Source organism: Melozone crissalis, unplaced genomic scaffold (assembly GCF_028551555.1).
Source record: "Melozone crissalis strain CALT ecotype California unplaced genomic scaffold, PUWL_Pcris_2 ptg000006l_1, whole genome shotgun sequence".
Lineage (NCBI taxonomy): Eukaryota > Metazoa > Chordata > Aves > Passeriformes > Passerellidae > Melozone > Melozone crissalis.
This window is the reverse complement of record NW_026535784.1, coordinates 20457090-20474530: the sequence shown is the minus strand read 5'-3', so window position 1 is coordinate 20474530 and position 17441 is coordinate 20457090. Positions and strand designations below refer to the sequence as shown.

General features: G+C 38.4%; 2 protein-coding genes across 2 annotated transcripts in view; both read left to right on the top strand.

The window, feature by feature from the left end:
• The first annotated feature begins 1788 nt into the window (after nt 1-1788).
• Nucleotides 1789-6282, top strand: CNGA1 (cyclic nucleotide gated channel subunit alpha 1). Its single transcript, XM_054295570.1, is given in 7 exon segments — nt 1789-1900; nt 2125-2195; nt 2589-2614; nt 2717-2818; nt 3697-3804; nt 3943-4049; nt 4865-6282. Coding segments are annotated over 7 exon segments (1944 nt in total).
• A 3059-nt stretch (nt 6283-9341) lies between these two features.
• Nucleotides 9342-17441, top strand: part of NFXL1 (nuclear transcription factor, X-box binding like 1) — a 43694-nt gene continuing 35594 nt past the window's right edge. Inside the window, exons 1-9 of the mRNA XM_054295569.1 lie at nt 9342-9501; nt 10610-10780; nt 11110-11219; nt 13328-13461; nt 14879-15057; nt 15235-15396; nt 15502-15602; nt 16825-16939; nt 17276-17400. Of these exons, the coding sequence (XP_054151544.1) occupies nt 9342-9501; nt 10610-10780; nt 11110-11219; nt 13328-13461; nt 14879-15057; nt 15235-15396; nt 15502-15602; nt 16825-16939; nt 17276-17400 (1257 nt within the window). The remainder of the gene's footprint in view (nt 9502-10609; nt 10781-11109; nt 11220-13327; nt 13462-14878; nt 15058-15234; nt 15397-15501; nt 15603-16824; nt 16940-17275; nt 17401-17441) is intronic.

The window sequence follows — 17441 nt, the reverse complement described above, 5'->3', positions numbered from 1 at the left end:
AGAGCCCACTCTGTTGGAGAAATTATTTCCCTTGAGAATAATTCATTTGAACTTGTCTGGTGCTGAGATGGATACAGCTTTATTTTGCACCATTATTTGTGTGCTCTGTGGAGGATTTGTGTGGTCCTGTGGAGGATATAGGTTTAATCAGGATGGAATTGTGTGTGCCAGCATTAATAGAGCTTTCAGAGCACCTGTAAGCAGATATAAAGCTACTTAATTGAACCTCGTGTAATTTCAATCCTCTCACTTTCAAGTAGTAAGTCACTGGAAACCCTGGTACAGCTTTTAGTCTCCTGATGAATCTAACCTGAAGTTTACCATATCTTAGATACTTAGAATATTTTTATGTCTATTTGTCTTAGACCTGATCCATGCTGGTAAATATTGAAAGTCTGACCAGTAATATTGAACTCTATTTAGGACTATTCAAGGAATAACACATCTTAATTTTCAATCTTTATCTTTCTATTGTGTAGAATGTTAGATCTCAGTTGGTCAGAGCATGGTGTTTATAACACCAAGACTGTGGATTTGTTCCTTGTATGGGCCATTCACTTAAGGGTTGGGCTCAGTGGTCCTTGTGGGTCCCTTCCAAATCAGAATATTCTGTTATTCTGTAATGTTGCTGTATTATTTTTTTGCACCGTGTGTCATTCATGTCTGATGAGTGCTGGAAACATGAATTTCCCCTCCTATTTCCTGCATAGGCATATTTTTAGTTTCACTGACAAATAAGGGAAGTCAAGTCTGGCAGCAATGTCAGCTGTTTCATTCTGCTCCTCCTTTGTGGTGTGCCAGAATAAACTGCTGTGAGACTGATCCCTATGGCATTTGACTTCACTTATCAGTGGTACAGTCACTCATTTGCCAGCTTGTGGCTTACAGAGATCTCTATACTCTGATTTCACACATACAGGGATATTGTTACTGCAGTGGATAGCAGTATCAATATCTGCTTTATAATTCTCTCTAAATGGCCCTGGCAAGAGCAAATCACACTGGTAGAATTCATGCCTGAAGAGTTGGCAGTCTCACTGCTGCCAAAATATAACTGACAGCACTATAGGAATAAGTGGTGAAAAAGGAGAGCAGAAGTTAATTACACCAGTTCCAGAAAATTATGCAGTAGAATGCACTGTATTAGCTAGAAAACATTTTCAGCTTATTTTTTTCTCCCTTGAGATGAACAGCCCAGACATAAAGAGCCACTTACACTTCCATTAGGTGTTTATTTATCACCTGCTATATATGTGAGGAAACTCCTACATTAATCTTACCCTCTTACTTACAGAACCACTCTTTGATCCCAACAGAGTGTAAGTCTCTGTTACCAGATATATTGAGATTTCTTTGGACCTCCAACCAGGGGATACTTCTTGGTCAGGTTTTCAGGATGTATCTGCGCATGAATCTGTTTCTCCATCTTGATACAGTGTTTCTGGCCTTTGGTTCAAACTCAGAGAAACAGCAGTAGATGTTTCAAACACAATTATTTAAATACTTTCAAAGTATGTGTCAAAACTCAGGAGTTTTGACCTAAAACCTAAATTAATGCTTCCCTAAAGATGTGCACAACGTTCCCTTCAGCAGGAGTTGCCAGGTCATTTTCTTGTCTGGTGGGAATGTCATGGGAGACAGGAAACTGTAAATATTCTTGTTGGGCTTCAGGAAAGCAAGAATGTAAGAGATTTATTCTTAGGAAAAAGAAATATTCTAGTGGTGAACTGACTTGATACTTTTTTTATTCAGCCTTCTTCAATTACCCAAGTTAAAACAGACCTGACCATGAAGGTAGGAGTGATTGAGACCCATCACTCCCATACAATTGTTCCCAGTGTGGTAGTGCATGACACCAGTAAGGACCATGGACTGATGCATGAAGGGGGAAACAGGTATGTTAAATATATTTTTTGTCCATTTGTTTTTTGTTTTTTTCTTTTAGTTTGGTGATTTACATAGGATTATCTAAGCACATATACTTGCTATCATATAATTTTCTTCACTCTTAGTAAAAGTCAAAATTTTTAAGATTACAGTATATTGCTTATTGTAAATATTTTAGGAGATTTTTGTTTTTTAAATTTCAGCAGATATCATATAACTGTGTTGTTTTGTTGTTTCCCAGGCAACAGTATCTACCTGGAGTTTTTGCATGCTACAATATTAACAATAATAGTAATAAAGATGAGTAAGTATCTTTGCCATTCGATAAAATGAGAGCACTGCAATTTTGATTATAAAAGCAGAAATAAATAATTATAATAAATATCTAATTGTTTCATTAGAAACAGTTATGCCATTCAGGTAAGCCCAAAAGAGACTGCACATACATTTCACTTCATGCACATCAGTTATGATGTTGATGATTCTTATTACCAAAGTTACTGATATTGTATCTATTGATTTATAACAAAAGTAGTTCTAGGTGAAATAACAAGCAGTAAGAAAAACACTTTTTTTGAAGGCTAAACACATAAGTACAATGTTATCCTTACTGAATTCAGATGCTTCTAATAAATAGATGTTGAAGAAACAGGATGTGAATCCCATGACCCTATAATATTTTTCTTTTTCTTAGAGAGGAGAAGAAAAGGAAAAAAGAAAAGAAGAGGTAAGATGAAGAGTAATATTACTATTTCTAAGAGATTTAGGTTTTTTTCTACATATGTTTTACTTGGTCCTTAACAATGGAAAATGTTAATCTATTTCTTAGCAAGCCAGAGAAGAAAAAGGATGGAGAAACACAAAAGACCAAAGAAAAAAAGGAGAAAAATAAAAATAAAGATAAGTTGAAGAAGAAAGAAAATACAGAAGAGTAAGTATTTTTTGTTTAGGTCCAGATATGCTATGCAATAAAATAGCTTTTGATGTAAGAAGAAATTAATTCACAGATGTCCTGTAAAGATGTTTGTACCTTAGTGAATGAGTGTAAAGACTGTTGTTGCTCTCCCTAGAGTAGAGTTGTTTTCACTTAACTTCGTATGTGGGCAACAGAATTATGCATGCATGGAGGTGACCTGAAACCTTAATCAAGATATATCTCCTTTGGATTCTGATTATCTAATATCTCTTGTACAACACACTGCAGCAAATGATGTGCCAGTATAAAGCAACCTCTTCCACATTCAAAGGCACCTACAAGCCAGTAAACTCTTCAACGCTCTAAAATTGTTGCTTTGTAGTCTGCTTGGTAAATTCATACTTTTCTGGCTAAGGAAGAGAAACTCAAGACAGTGCAATAGAAACCTGTGTTGTATGATTTCCTGTTCTTTGGTTTCTTTATGTAAACTATGCCAATGTTTTATCTTCCTGTGAGAAAGGCATGATTCATCTCATAATTTATATTTATCTAAAAATTAATGGTCACATAATCTTTTTATTAAATGATAAAATAAATTATCAGACAAGAGAGTTATTTGTGTAGGAAAAAATAATTTAAAAATCACATGTGCCACTATGAAGTGAAGTGAGACTGCCAAGCTGACTTTGGTCAGCAAAATTTAGATTCTAAATTTGTGTCACACCAAGTTGTACCAGCTTCATATCTTCCATGCACTTGAGCAAGGAAGTTTAACTTTGATAAAGACCATTTATTTCACAATAATAATTTCTGGAATGCTTAATTCCTCAAAAATGAGATGTGTATTTCAAGTCTCTCATTAAATTTCGTTTTTTCCCCTGCTTACCACTCAGGAAGAAGAAAGATATTTTCACCATTGATCCAGCAGGAAATATATATTACAACTGGTTGTTTTGCATCACAATGCCTGTCATGTACAACTGGACCATGATTATTGCTAGGTGATGTACTCCTTTAGTGACTACATAGAACTTCTGGAAAATCATAATATTCCTGACTAGATAAAAAAATAATCATTGACTCATACAAGTATTTAATTTTTGTTTTATGGTAATTTACTTTTGTTTTTTCATATTCAGAGCCTGTTTTGATGAGCTTCAGCACGATTACTTAGTTGCATGGTTTATTATTGATTATGTTTCTGATGCCATTTATGTTGCTGATATGTTTGTGCGGACAAGGACAGGTAAATATACTCAAGGATTAATTACTCCTTTTTACATTTTTATGCCAGTTTTTTTTAAATCAAAACCCTACTACTTCTCTTATCTGAATTGCCTTGATGAGGTGCAATAGCGAAAAAAAGACACTGAGTTAGATTTCTGAAAGACTGCAGCCTTACTGTAAAAGTAGGAGAAATTCTGATGAAATTTTATGTATTACTCAAAGGACACATAAAGTTTGAGATATGCAGGTACAAGCTGTTCTGCCTGCAGCCGATTCAACAAGACAAAAAAAGAAGTGCAGCCAAGAAAGGATCACGGGTTCTGAAAAACAAGCACCTAGATCTGGTTTTTGTATTAATGGGAGATTCAAGTATTTGCTTGATTTTCAAGACTATTGAGCAAGCAAGACATCCCATTAACTTCAGCTACAACTATTTATTTTAAAATATTAAGATATGGAGCTATTAAGTAGATACACTCAATGTGGAACTGCAATTCCTGTGTTCAGATTCTTTTCCTCATTAATCACCCTTCCTATAGCTTGTGGAGGTTTCTTTGGAGGGGAAGATGTTTTTTGGTTTTTTTTTCCAGATGTTCACCATAGTGGAAAAGTGGAGGAAAATATTCAGATCTAGAATTGTTCATCTTTCATAGATAAACCATATAGCACTGAGCTGACTATTTGGAAATAAGAAATTAAATAGTAAAAAGTAAGAGAAATTATGTTCCATATGGAATTTGCACCCAAAATATTTTTCAAAGTAGATTTGGACTGACCTTAAACTCAACATGTTTGAACCTGTAGCTTCTTGTATTATTTACAATTTTATTTTAGGTTACCTGGAGCAAGGTCTTCTGGTGAAAGAAGAACATAAGCTACGAGAGAAATACAAGAAATCTTTTCAATTCAAACTAGATTTTCTGTCAATCTTACCAACTGATCTCTTATACTTTAAGTTAGGATTGAATTACCCAGAATTAAGAATAAACAGACTACTCAGAGTAGCTCGGATGTTTGAATTCTTCCAGAGAACAGAAACAAGAACAAATTACCCAAATATCTTCAGGATCTCTAACCTTGTCATGTACATTGTGATTATTATTCACTGGAATGCCTGTGTGTACTACTCCATCTCAAAAGCCATTGGATTTGGGGCTGACACGTGGGTCTACCCCAACACCTCAGATCCTGAATTTGCCCGCCTGACGAGAAAATATGTCTACAGTCTCTACTGGTCAACACTGACCCTGACTACAATTGGTGAAACCCCCCCTCCTGTAAGAGATTCTGAGTATTTCTTTGTGGTTGTTGACTTCTTGGTTGGAGTACTGATCTTTGCTACCATCGTTGGTAATGTGGGCTCAATGATCTCCAACATGAATGCTGCCAGGGCGGAGTTCCAAGCAAGGATTGATGCTATCAAGCAGTATATGCACTTTCGGAATGTGAGTAAGGACATGGAAAAAAGAGTTATAAAGTGGTTTGACTACCTGTGGACAAACAAAAAGGCTGTGGATGAAAGGGAGGTCTTGAAGTACCTGCCAGATAAACTAAGAGCAGAGATTGCAATCAATGTTCACCTGGAAACGTTAAAAAAAGTTCGGATTTTTGCGGACTGTGAAGCAGGTTTGCTGGTTGAACTGGTTTTGAAACTCCAGCCCCAAGTATACAGTCCTGGAGATTATATTTGCAGAAAAGGAGACATTGGACGAGAGATGTACATTATCAAAGAAGGCAAGCTGGCAGTAGTTGCTGATGATGGAGTCACCCAATTTGTGGTCCTAAGTGATGGCAGCTACTTCGGAGAAATCAGCATTCTTAACATCAAGGGTAGCAAAGCTGGCAATCGAAGAACAGCCAATATTAAAAGTATTGGATACTCAGACTTGTTTTGTCTGTCTAAAGATGATCTCATGGAGGCTTTAACAGAGTATCCGGATGCAAAGGCTATGCTGGAAGAAAAAGGCAAGCAAATCCTAATGAAAGATGGGTTGCTGGACATTGAAATTGCAAATTTAGGAAGTGATCCTAAAGATCTGGAGGAGAAGGTCGCCTACATGGAACGTGCTATGGACAGGTTGCAAACAAAGTTTGCCAGGTTGTTGGCTGAGTATGAAGGTGCACAACAGAAAGTGAAAAAAAGACTTACACAAATAGAGAAAATATTGAAGCCAGTTATAGAGGAAGAATTTGCAGCCTTAGAAGAAGCAGATCCATCCACAGATAAACCTGGATTGTCAAAAGCAGAATAAAAACAATGGAAGTTGCCAATAAGACTGAGGGTCAAATCGTGACTGGGGCTGAACACTGATTTCTAATCTTTGTAATACCTGACTATTAATTACAAAAAATTTTTTGTTGAGACAATGTCACTAATCTCCTACAAGTAGTGCATATTTGGCAGTTTTGGGGCAGAAAAAGAAAAATCAAGAATGAGAATGGAAGATAAAGCTTTGCTCTTGCACAAATAAGTGTTATTATCTGCTAATGTGTTTTGTACTCTCTGTAACGCTGCCCTATGACAGATGCACATGCACTGTCACATACTGGAAAATATTGGAAGCTTTGCTGGTTGTTTTAAAATAATTTCTTTGTGTCTGCTTATGGAAAGAATGAAAGGTTTGGTAACAATTTGAAGTCATTAACCTTTATATTACATTTGTGTATAAATGAGCACATTTTAATATCTATTGAGCAACATGAAATTAATTAAGTATGCAATATTATATAAAAAATTAGGCATATCTATTAATATTGTCCACTCTCATCTACAATGTAGATGTGACCACTGAAGACTGTAAGATTTAGAAAATATTGTTACTTCATTGGGTCCACCTTGGCTGATTTCTTGAAATATAAGTGGGCAGATTGAAATATACCTTTTTCCAGGATAGTACAAGCAAAGGCTGGAATACAGAGAGGAGAAAATTCAATTTTAGGCAAGCATCAATATGAAAGATATGGATGGCTCATAATCTAGTGTTCTTTTCACAATAAGAACAAATAATATACAAAAAATATACAAATAAAAATATACATTAAAGATTGTTCTGTTCTATGTAATCATGTGGCTGCAGAACATGGACTATCAAGTTTTGAAGATTTGTAATTAAAAATGTTTATATCCCTACTGTAACACTGGCAGAGTCCAAGGGGAAGACACAACAGCAACAGGCCAAATTCTTCCTCCAGGGTCTTCTGTAGATGCTGTTGGTGGAAGAATATGACTAAAGAGGCTGCTTTTTCCCACTGATAGAGAATTTCTGTTTTTCATAACTACTTCTGAGATAGTAAAGTCTGTAGATTCATACGTTAGATCAATTTTCAACTGCTTTAAAATGCATTATCTCCTTAGATCCTTTTTTCTTTTTCTGTTTGCAAAAAAATAGTTTCCTTAGTTACAGTCTCAGCTGAGTGTTCGCAGCTGGGTGTATTCAGTAGAATTTGATCATAGGCACATAACATTGTTAAAGTTTGATGAAAGGGAGTGAAGCAAGGGACTGTAGAGAGAATGGATAATTCTCTGTTTAGGGAAGTTTGATTTCTCTGAGCAACTGGACTGCCACTCTTAAAAAATACATATGTACATGTTACTGTCAATAATCTCTCTACACTTGCATTCTCTGCTTATTGAGATGGAGATAATATAAATTGGGTATTTTATAAAGTGCATTCCTTTCTGGCTGTTTTATATTTTGTAATGTTGATGCTTTCCAGCATGCCAGAGATTTAGAAATAGCTCCTGATTTACTCCAAGGATGAAATTTTCTGAAGTACCTAATGCATGAGATATATATAGAACAATAAGGGTAAATATAAACACAAAATGGCTGTCCATGCCCTGTTGATCTGTGCTTTGAAGGATAAATGGCTTCATTAGGTGATAAGGGGAAAAGGTATGCCATCCTGCCAGTAAAGGTTCTATCCCTGTACACAGGAACAAGGATTATTCTGGTATTTAGCTATATTGTGAGAGTTGGACTTTGCAATCTACATTCTTCCAGCTCAGGTCTTGAATATAATTTGCAATCTGTATGCCAGCAGCAACCTATCCTATGTGGCTACTAGGCACTTAGAAAGCACTTTGTTGAAGTGCTTAAAACTTTTTATTAGATAAATGTGTTATATGAAGATTTAATTAAAAAAGGACAGATATCTACTGCTAACTTTTTTTTCAATATTGATTCTTCAATCTAAGACATGAATTGTATTTACTAAGAAAGCTGCCTCTTTCTTGAGAATAAAAACTCTTTGATTTAAACAATTTCAAAATAAAACAGAAAACCAGAATTTATCTCCAGTGGTTTGCTTACTATTTTCAGACTACTTATGGTTGGAAATCTTCTATAACGACTTTCATGAGAAGGTATTTGCTGAAAGAAGGCTAAATGCAAAGTTTCCTCCTGGCACACGACATAATGCAAGTGCTATAAGGAAATGTTAATAAAATTACAATTATTTCAACCTGCCATTATTTGTCAGAACTTGGGAGGCACACGGGTTCCTCAATACATGTTTCTGTGCGCTAAAACTTTCTGGATGTGCTTCAGTCAAGTTTCTGAACAGGCTTTGTGGTCGGTTTTTAACTCATCCTCCAGGAGCTATGAAGTTATAGGAGTTACAGGAGCTGCGCAGAAAATGCCGGCAGGAGCCGCGTGCCGCCGGAGCAGCTGCCCGACATTCCCTGCGGAGAAAAGGAGGCGGCTCAGGGGCCCTGATCGCTGGTACCGCACCTGAAGGGAGGCGGTCGAGAGAGGATGGGGGGCGGTGTCTTCTCCTAAGCAACAAGAGACAGGACGAGAGGAAATTTGCGCCAGGAGATGTTAGATTCGTTTAGATTACTTAGATTAGTAACTAGGTTTCCTAGTAACTAGGAAAAATTTCAGCCGAAACGGTTGTCAAGCACTAGAACAGGCTGCCCAGGGAAGTGGTGGAGTCACCATCCCTTGAGGTATTTAAAAGCCGTATGGATGTGGCACTTGGGGACACGGTTCAATGTTGGACGTGGCAGCGCTGGGTTAATGACGGCGATCTCACACCCTTTCCAAGCTGGGACGCCCTGTGATCTGGGCACAGCGCCGCAGCCCCGGCTCCGAGCCCGGCCGGCTGAGGCGGAGCCCGCCCGCCGCGCGGGGAGCGCCGGGAGTTGTAGTCGCGCTGCCGCGGGAGCACCGGCGGCGCCGCCGCCTCCACGGCCCGGCGGAGCGGCCGGGCTGGGCCGGGCGGAGGGCTCCCCGGGCGGCTGTGCCGGCAGCGGGGGAGGCGAAGGGTCTGGTCACAGCGCCGTCCTTCGCTCTCTGGAGAGGGACAAATGGAGGCTCAGTGGCGTCAGGGCGGCCGGGGCCGCGGCCGCGGCAGGCCCGGGGACGAGCTCGCCGCTCGCTCTGGGGCGGCCGCCCGGCCCCCGGTCGCTCGGGGCCGCGGCGCTGCCCGCGCTGCGGCAGCGGGGCCCATCGGCGACGGGGCCAGCGGTGAGTGTTGCGTTCCGCCCCCTACCCGCGCTGCCGGGCCCCGGGCTGTGCCCGGAGCCCCTGCAGATGCGAGGTCGGGGCTGTCCCCCGCGGCGCGGGGAAGGGAGGCTGGCGGGCCCCGGCCCCCTCCCGCGCTGCTTGGAGGTGTCGAGCCGGTGCTCGCCATGTGCCGGGTCCTGCCTGCAGGCTCCTGCCGGGGAGAGACGCGGAGGCCTCGAGCAGTGGCGAGGAGTTGAGGGGCTCAGCCCTCGCCAGGGTGCACTGGGTGCACCGTCTTCCTGAAGCATTAGAGGAAAGTGTGAAGTAATGGATGAAATGTTTCTGTCTGGTTGGAAAGAGCCAGGGGATTTCCTCGGTAGAGACAGCATTAGGTGCGCTGGTCAGCGAAACACTTGGCTTCGGTGTGGGAAAGGTGCGGGTGCTCGGTGTACGCGGCAGCTGGGAGTGCAAGTTCGCCCTCGGCAAATACAGCAGAGAAGTGCCAAAGACAGCTCTTTTCAGTGGCAGCATAGTTTCTTAAGAAAAGCCTTAAAGCTAAACTTGATTAAACCCTGGTAAATATATTGGGTCTAATAGAAAAATCTCCTGTGAAATAGCGTGAACACGCTCTTGCAGTAAAGATTTCTTGAATTTGAATGAGATCAGTGAAAGTCATAATTTAAGAAATACCACATGCTGGAGAAATACCTGTGTGGTACCTGCAAGTTATAACAGCTGTAAATTTCTTATAAACAAAACTGTGGGTTGTGTTTTGTTTTTCTCTTCCTCATGTGTGTCAGTTGTGTTTGTGTGGGATGTCTGGGGTTTTTTTAAGTATCCTTTTCATAAAGCAGCATTATAGTTGCTTCTGCTCTGGTATGTTAGGTTTGATTTGTTAGCAGTATTGATAGATAATCCTGCTGTGAATTTTATTATAATGCACAGTAAAGAAGTAAATACAATTTAGCTCTTCTTGTGTGGTATTGAAATGATAGTGATGTAATACTCATAAAAAAATAAAATCAGCAAACTCTTTAAAGAAAAGAATAAGTGAAAGTATGTAGAACTGAATGTGTGTTTACAATTAGCTATCATGATATTAATCATCATTAGTATTTTCTCTTAATAGAATTATCTTCACTGAAGAAATTTGATGAAATTAAGAAGGCCAACCAGGCTGCAGCAAAAAAGCTAGTTGAAGACCAATTAAGCTCCTCGTCTGAAGATGATGATGAAGATGCTGAGGCAAAACAAGGGAAGATTTTGGACAAAACATTTACCATTTACACCAGTCAAACTGGTAATGTTTTTTTCATTTCTTGACTTTTATTTTGGTCTGAAAGCATAAGCAATGCAGTATTATTGTATTTAAATTTTACTGTAGTTGGAAGGAAGGCACTCTATCATGTCTTACATTAAAAATGTTCTTTCCCAGCAGTGCATGCTGGGTGTACTTCTTGTCTTTTCGTGCAGAAGCAATGGTATAGCTCTTAACTGTCTGAAGTGTGGCTTTTTAAATAATACATGACTGGCTTTATTCAGAGAAAAAATACTTGTGCAGTAGTTTCAACATGTACAAAATAACAGATCAAATGTTACTAATTGCTTTAAAAATCTTTTCCCATTAAGATGGAGATGCAAGTGAACTGGAACGTACAAGACAGTACATGAATGAGGCCTTTCAGTCAGGGGCCATGACATGTCTCATCTGCATTGCTTCAGTTAAAAGGAACCAAGCTGTAAGTACTTTACAGTAATCTTTTAGAGCAAAACAAATGTTACTGTCTGAATAACTTGTATTATATTATTGAGGTTATTATTGGGATTGATAGCTTTAAAATGGTAAAAGTACTAAATGCAAATTTGGCATCTTTGGATTTTGAAACACTGGAAGATGCAAGAGGTTACATGTGTAGCTTGTAATCAGAATGTGTCCTTTTTTTTGTCATATGTTTCTTCTCATTGTGTAAAATAGCTATTTTTAAGTTTTAGGTAGTAGCAGGTGACAAAGATAAGTGCTTGAATGCCAGTGCTTGCAATTGTGTATTCCTTATGCTATGGAGTAGCAAAGCAAAACATGAAATACTAGAACATTAGGAGATATTATTGTTAGGCTTACAGCAGGGAAACTAAGATAAACTTCACTGCCCTTAATGCTGATCAGGTGAAAAAGAAGTGTGTGTGTCAGAGAAGTTTGTCCTATTTCATATAGGTACATTTTATATGGGAAAGATTTCAGGACAAATATTTTTTCCTCTTTCTGATAGAGGTACATGAACCAAAAACATGTAGAACTGTGATGCTTTGTGAAGGATGACCTGGAACAGAGACTAGGCAGAGCTAAAGGAATAAAGTAGGTATTTATTAAAAGGCCTCAATGGATGCACCTGGGGCAGTACAAGAGCCCAGGCAGAGCTACACCCAAGATGAACCCAAAATGGTCACAAAAAAGGGACAACCAGTCACGAGGTCTCTCAATTTTAGAAGTTCTGGTCCATTTGCCTATTGGAGTTAATTGTCCAGTTACAGCTTTAGGTTATGAAGTCCCATCCTCCTTGTATTTCTCTCTTTATTCCACTGTTGTTTGTGCTCTTGGGCCTGAGATTTGGATTGGTTGTCCTTGGGTCCCCAGCTAGAGAAGGAATTGTTTTGTCTAAGCTACTCTGTGAGGAGAGCTCACCATCCCTTAATATGAAGCTCAGAGCTCCACACAAAGCAGTACAGAATCTGGGAAATATAAAAGCTAAAACCTGAGGCATCAACTGTGTCTTTGACATGAAGAAGAAATGAAGTGAAATAATAATAATAAAAATAACAACAAAATAATAATAAATAATTTCAGAAAATATTTAAATTTCTTATTATAGATATACACAGACTACAAGTACCCAATGAAACTGTAGTCAGTAACTTTTTTCTAAAAAGAAATGCAATATATTTTGTATGAATTCTTAACATATTTAATCCATATTCTTTCAGACCTCAATGAGTTTTGCTTCATATTTCTGTGGCTCTTGATAGAGTTAATCTTACCTTAGCAGAAGTGAGATGATTTGGTAACTTGAAAGCCTTCTTTTATAACTCAGTGGTTTGCTAATTATCTTGAATCTGTAGAATTTTGGCCAAGTCTGTTTGTTTTTGTAATGTCTCCTGCTTAGCTTTAGTTTTGTGAAGTTAGTTACCATAGTTATAGAAACTTAGTCATTGCCACTGTCCTCTGTAAGTTACTGGAGAAAATATCTGCATTTTCACAGTATTATTTCACAACATTGTCTGAAGTTATTAAAAAAATAGTTAAAATTTTCTTCTGCACTTTTCTTACCAAATTGTTACAGTTTTGGGTAAAACCAAAGTCATCTTTATGGTGCCAGGTGGTTTAATAAGAGAGAGTGGCACAAACTGGGCCTTGGGAGATGCAGTTTGGGTTCTAGGAAGGGGATATGATGGTTGGAGTAGCTTGCTCACAAAGATTGAGTCCCCATCCCTCAGGGCTTTCCAGCTTTGCTTGGCAAAGCTGTGTCTGAACAGAGCTAAGCTGGCAGTAGTCCTTCTTTGGGCATCAGTTTGTGCTACATGACCTCCAACAGTGTTTAAATCAACATTTCTCTGATTATCTGAGTATTTTGGGCTCCATCAGCCTTGGCAAAAACTTCCACGGGAGTTGGAAAAAAGATTACAGGTATGAATCTGTAACAGGTATGAATCTATGTATTGATCTAACAGTGGGTATAATCTGTCTTTGAAAAACTATTTTGGAAGGGAAGTATTTCTTCAGATGTTACGGATTTTCATCAGTGGAAACAGAAACCTCATTTAAAGCAATTGGTGCTTGATGTCTGCTCTTTAGGTCTGGAGCTGTTGTGGATGCTTTTGTATATTTCATCTGGTGTGTATCCAAAAGTGGGCCAAGGACAGCCTCTTCCTTGTATCTTCTCCTCTGACAGATGATGACTTTGGGAAGAAAGACTATCCCTGGCCATGGTGAGCTCCTCGTGGTACATTTACAAAGTTATTTCTGTTGAGAAGACCAGGCAAACCGGTGTTCCTTTAGAAGGAGTGGTATTTGTACATCATGTGCACAACAACAACCAAAAAAAACTGTTCAGAAGGCTGACTTTTCTTTGCTTTTTAAAATTATGTAAGTTTCTGTTAAAATGATTCAGAAAAATTTCACACTGTAACTAAAACCTTGCTACATCAAATTTGTTTTAACCTCTTAGAAGGTAACTTATCTGTATCTCAACTTCTGATATTTATTTCTGAATGGCTTTACATATTTTTCACTTTTAAAGTTGGCACCATGAAATAAGTTTAAAAAATATTGTCAAATAGCAAGATGTAGGGATTTATTTATTATTTTTTTTTAGTCTTGTTATAATCCAAACATTAAGTTAGGCCTTGCAGTTTTCCTTGAGATTGTATAAAGAAGGAGGTAATAATGTGGCTACATGAATACAGTTTCCTAAGCAGTTTTGTTTAGGAAATAAAGTGTCAGTTGTTGCCTGGCTGCATCTCAAGTTGATAATGCCTCTTCAGGCAAATGGTATTTTATTTTACATGTAAGGACATGCTAAAACTATGCTATCACTATAGACAAATGGTTCATGGTCTGTAATATATTATATCAGGGCAAATTGATGTTTTAATTGATAAAAATGAGTGCATAGGTCTTTCAGAGTCTTTCTGTTCTTCTCTGAGGGGGACTTTCTTGTCTGTTGTCTTTTCTCAGTGTAGCCAGCAATGTGAATTGCTTTGTTTCTCCTTCCTTGTGTTGCCTCCCTTGTTCATGGCTTCTGTGGGGCCTGTTGGGCCTGTGGCACTTTATAAATCCCAGGCCTCCAGTGTCTGTCTACCTTTAGAAATAATTATTTTTTTAACTTCTCTCAATATCAGGAGTGAACAATGAAGGTGTACATCTTGAATCTAAATTTTTTCATATAAAATTCTAATTAGTATGCTTGGTTTTAATAGCATTGCTAAACTTTGTTTTACATGACTAATAGACTGCTACTAGTAAACCCCTGGTTTTTAATCCTTTTTTTAATTGGTTCTACTTAAGTAGGTTAACTGTTGCATAGATTCTTTTGATATTACTTGACATAAAAACTGTTCTGATTTTTGCTGTGCTTATTTTTGTCTATATGTATTCTTAGAGAAGAGAAATTGCATTAACAAAGCAATTCCTTAGACATTCCAATTAATGTATTGTAATATCTGACATATAGAAAGACCTTTCTTCTGTGTTACTGTGTATTTTTGTTATTCATTGTAGTAGCTGTAAAAATGTTAATTGGTAGCATTGAAACAGTCTTGGGAAGCCAAAATGATAAAACTGGTTTTTTTTTCTAATTGTTTTAAGAAGTTGTTTTTGTTTTCACTCCTTTTCCCCTTGTTGTAGTCCAAAATGTAGGTTTGAATACAAACGCTCTGAAACTCCCAGTAGATATTACTGTTACTGTGGAAAAGTGGAGAATCCAGCAGTGGACCCATGGCTGGTACCTCACTCCTGTGGTCAAATATGTGAGAGGGAATTCAAACCTTCCTGTGGTCATAAATGTTTGCTGCTTTGTCATCCAGGTAAATCCTTTGTGTTTCTTGGTTGTGTCACCTGTATTTAGATACCTGTTACACAGTTCAACTTAGCATCTCTTAAGTATATTTAAAATTCCCAGAATAGAAGAGATGTAGTCAATGCTGAATGGTCTTTAACAAGATGAATGGTCATTAACAAGATGCTATTTTTCCTGTCATTAGGACCATGTCCACCTTGCCCAAAGATGGTGACAACAACGTGTCACTGTAAGAAGGCCAAAGCAGTGCCCCGACGGTGCAGTGCCAAGGCGTGGTCTTGCCGCCTGCCGTGTGGGCGAATGCTGCTGTGTGGACAACATGTTTGTGAGAATCCCTGTCATGCAGGTAGGCCAACCTTTTTAAATTTCAGAGCAGTAGCTGTTTCTGTTCTTAAGATACATCATTCTTTTGCAATTCCTATTCTCAGTGTCACTTTGCAATTGCATGCAGGAGATTGTCAGCCTTGTCCACGTGTCAGTAAACAACGGTGTATCTGTGGGAGGCAGACAGCAGAGAGGCTTTGTGCAAGCCCTCAGTGGCAGTGTGATCAGGTATGTTGAACCTATCCTTTTAGACAGATTTCTCACCTTTATAAAATTTGATTACTTGATGTATTAAGGATTGGAAAAACTTATTCAGTAAGAAAAAAAAATTAACTTTTGGAAGTGTACAAATCAAAAATATATACAGCATTGTTTTGAGTAGAGATTTAATTGGTGACTCCGTTAATTTTCTATAATAGTTAAAATGCTACTGTTCTGGAATTGTTCTGGGGTTACTCTAGCAGTGAATTTAACTTTGTATACTCTTTTTCTTTTACTTGAGGTTGAAATTTCAGCTGTTGCCTTCAAAAATAAGAATGAAACCATAGCTTAGCAGACAAGAGTTTCATTTTACCATAGCTTAGCAGACAAGAGTCCTAATTTTAGGACTGTAGCAGAATGAAAGCTTTGTGATTAATTCTTTGAAGTGTATTTGCAGCCTGTGCTTAAGACCAAGGCTATGGATTGACAGACTGGAAAAAATAAAAATAATTTAAAAAATTAAGTGGTGGAGGGGAGGCTGTATCAGGGGGTACTTGGCCATTCTGATCCCAGTAAGGAAGGTACTTGGCCTCTGTGAAGTATCAGTTAAAATGCAGTTTATTTCAGCTAACACTGTAGAGAAAAGGAGTATAATCTAAAGACTAGCATGTCCCTTTAGATCTCTGGAGCCTCAAGCTGTGCAGCATTGAATGGGCCATGAGAGATGTGCAGCATACAGTGCAGACCCCACTTTGGTTGTTGAAGGTTATTGTAGGATCTTACAAGAGGAAAGCATCCTTGATCATAATTTCTACAGTCAAACACAAAGGCTATTCAGATGAGAACTTCTTGCTGCTCTTTTAGATAAAAGCAAAGACATGCAGACACCATAATCACTGGTACGAAGTGGGAGGTGCCTCCACTCTCTTCTGTACAGTAAGTTTATCCTGTGGCCAAAGTGTATGTGCCCACAATGCAGGCCTGAAGGCTGAGCTGTATGTGCAGCCCAGCACACACCTGCAACTACTCAGGTTTTGTGAGTCACTAACTCCTCACTGTACTGTACTGATTCCAGGCAGGATCACTGTTTTATTTAGTGAATCTGGCAAATACAACATTTATTAACAAAATTCAGAAAAAGTGAAATTTCATCCAGAAGCATTTCACTCCTGCTTTTTACCCTTGGCTTGCTTTAGCTTGGTATGTAGCTCTATTTCATTGCATTCACTGATTTCTCTGAATTTCTCAGGTGTGTGGGAAGTGTTTGCCATGTGGCAATCACACATGTGAGCAAGTTTGTCATGCTGGTCCCTGTGGAGACTGTCCTCGTTCTGGGAAAAGGTCCTGTCCATGTGGAAAAACAAGTAAGCTACTTTTTTTTTTAATGATAAATTGAATAAAAAGTCCTCCAGTCTTTCACAGTCAGTGGTTTAGGCTAATTCTGCAGGGCGGGGTCCATGAAAAGTTCTCACTGTCAGCCATGACAGTACATTAAATTTTTTTTGCATAGCTTTCAAAGATTTATTTAGCACCAGGGGTTTAATTTTTGATGTGAATAACTAAGTAAATCTAAGGAAGCTTTGAAAAAACCAAAAGACAACTGTCATTTGAACTTACTATACATTGCATTTTTTCCTAAATATTTTGGCTTTTTTTTTTGTTCCCTAAATGTTTACTTGTACTTTCCTCTCTTCATCTAGAGTTCACGTTGCCTTGTACAGAAGATGTACCCACCTGTGGTGATAGTTGTGACAAAGTTCTGGAATGTGGAATCCATAAATGTTCACAGCGCTGCCATCGGGGTCCCTGTGAAATATGCAGACAGGTTAGTCTTACTTTATCAGGCTCACATTTTGCTTGGGCTCT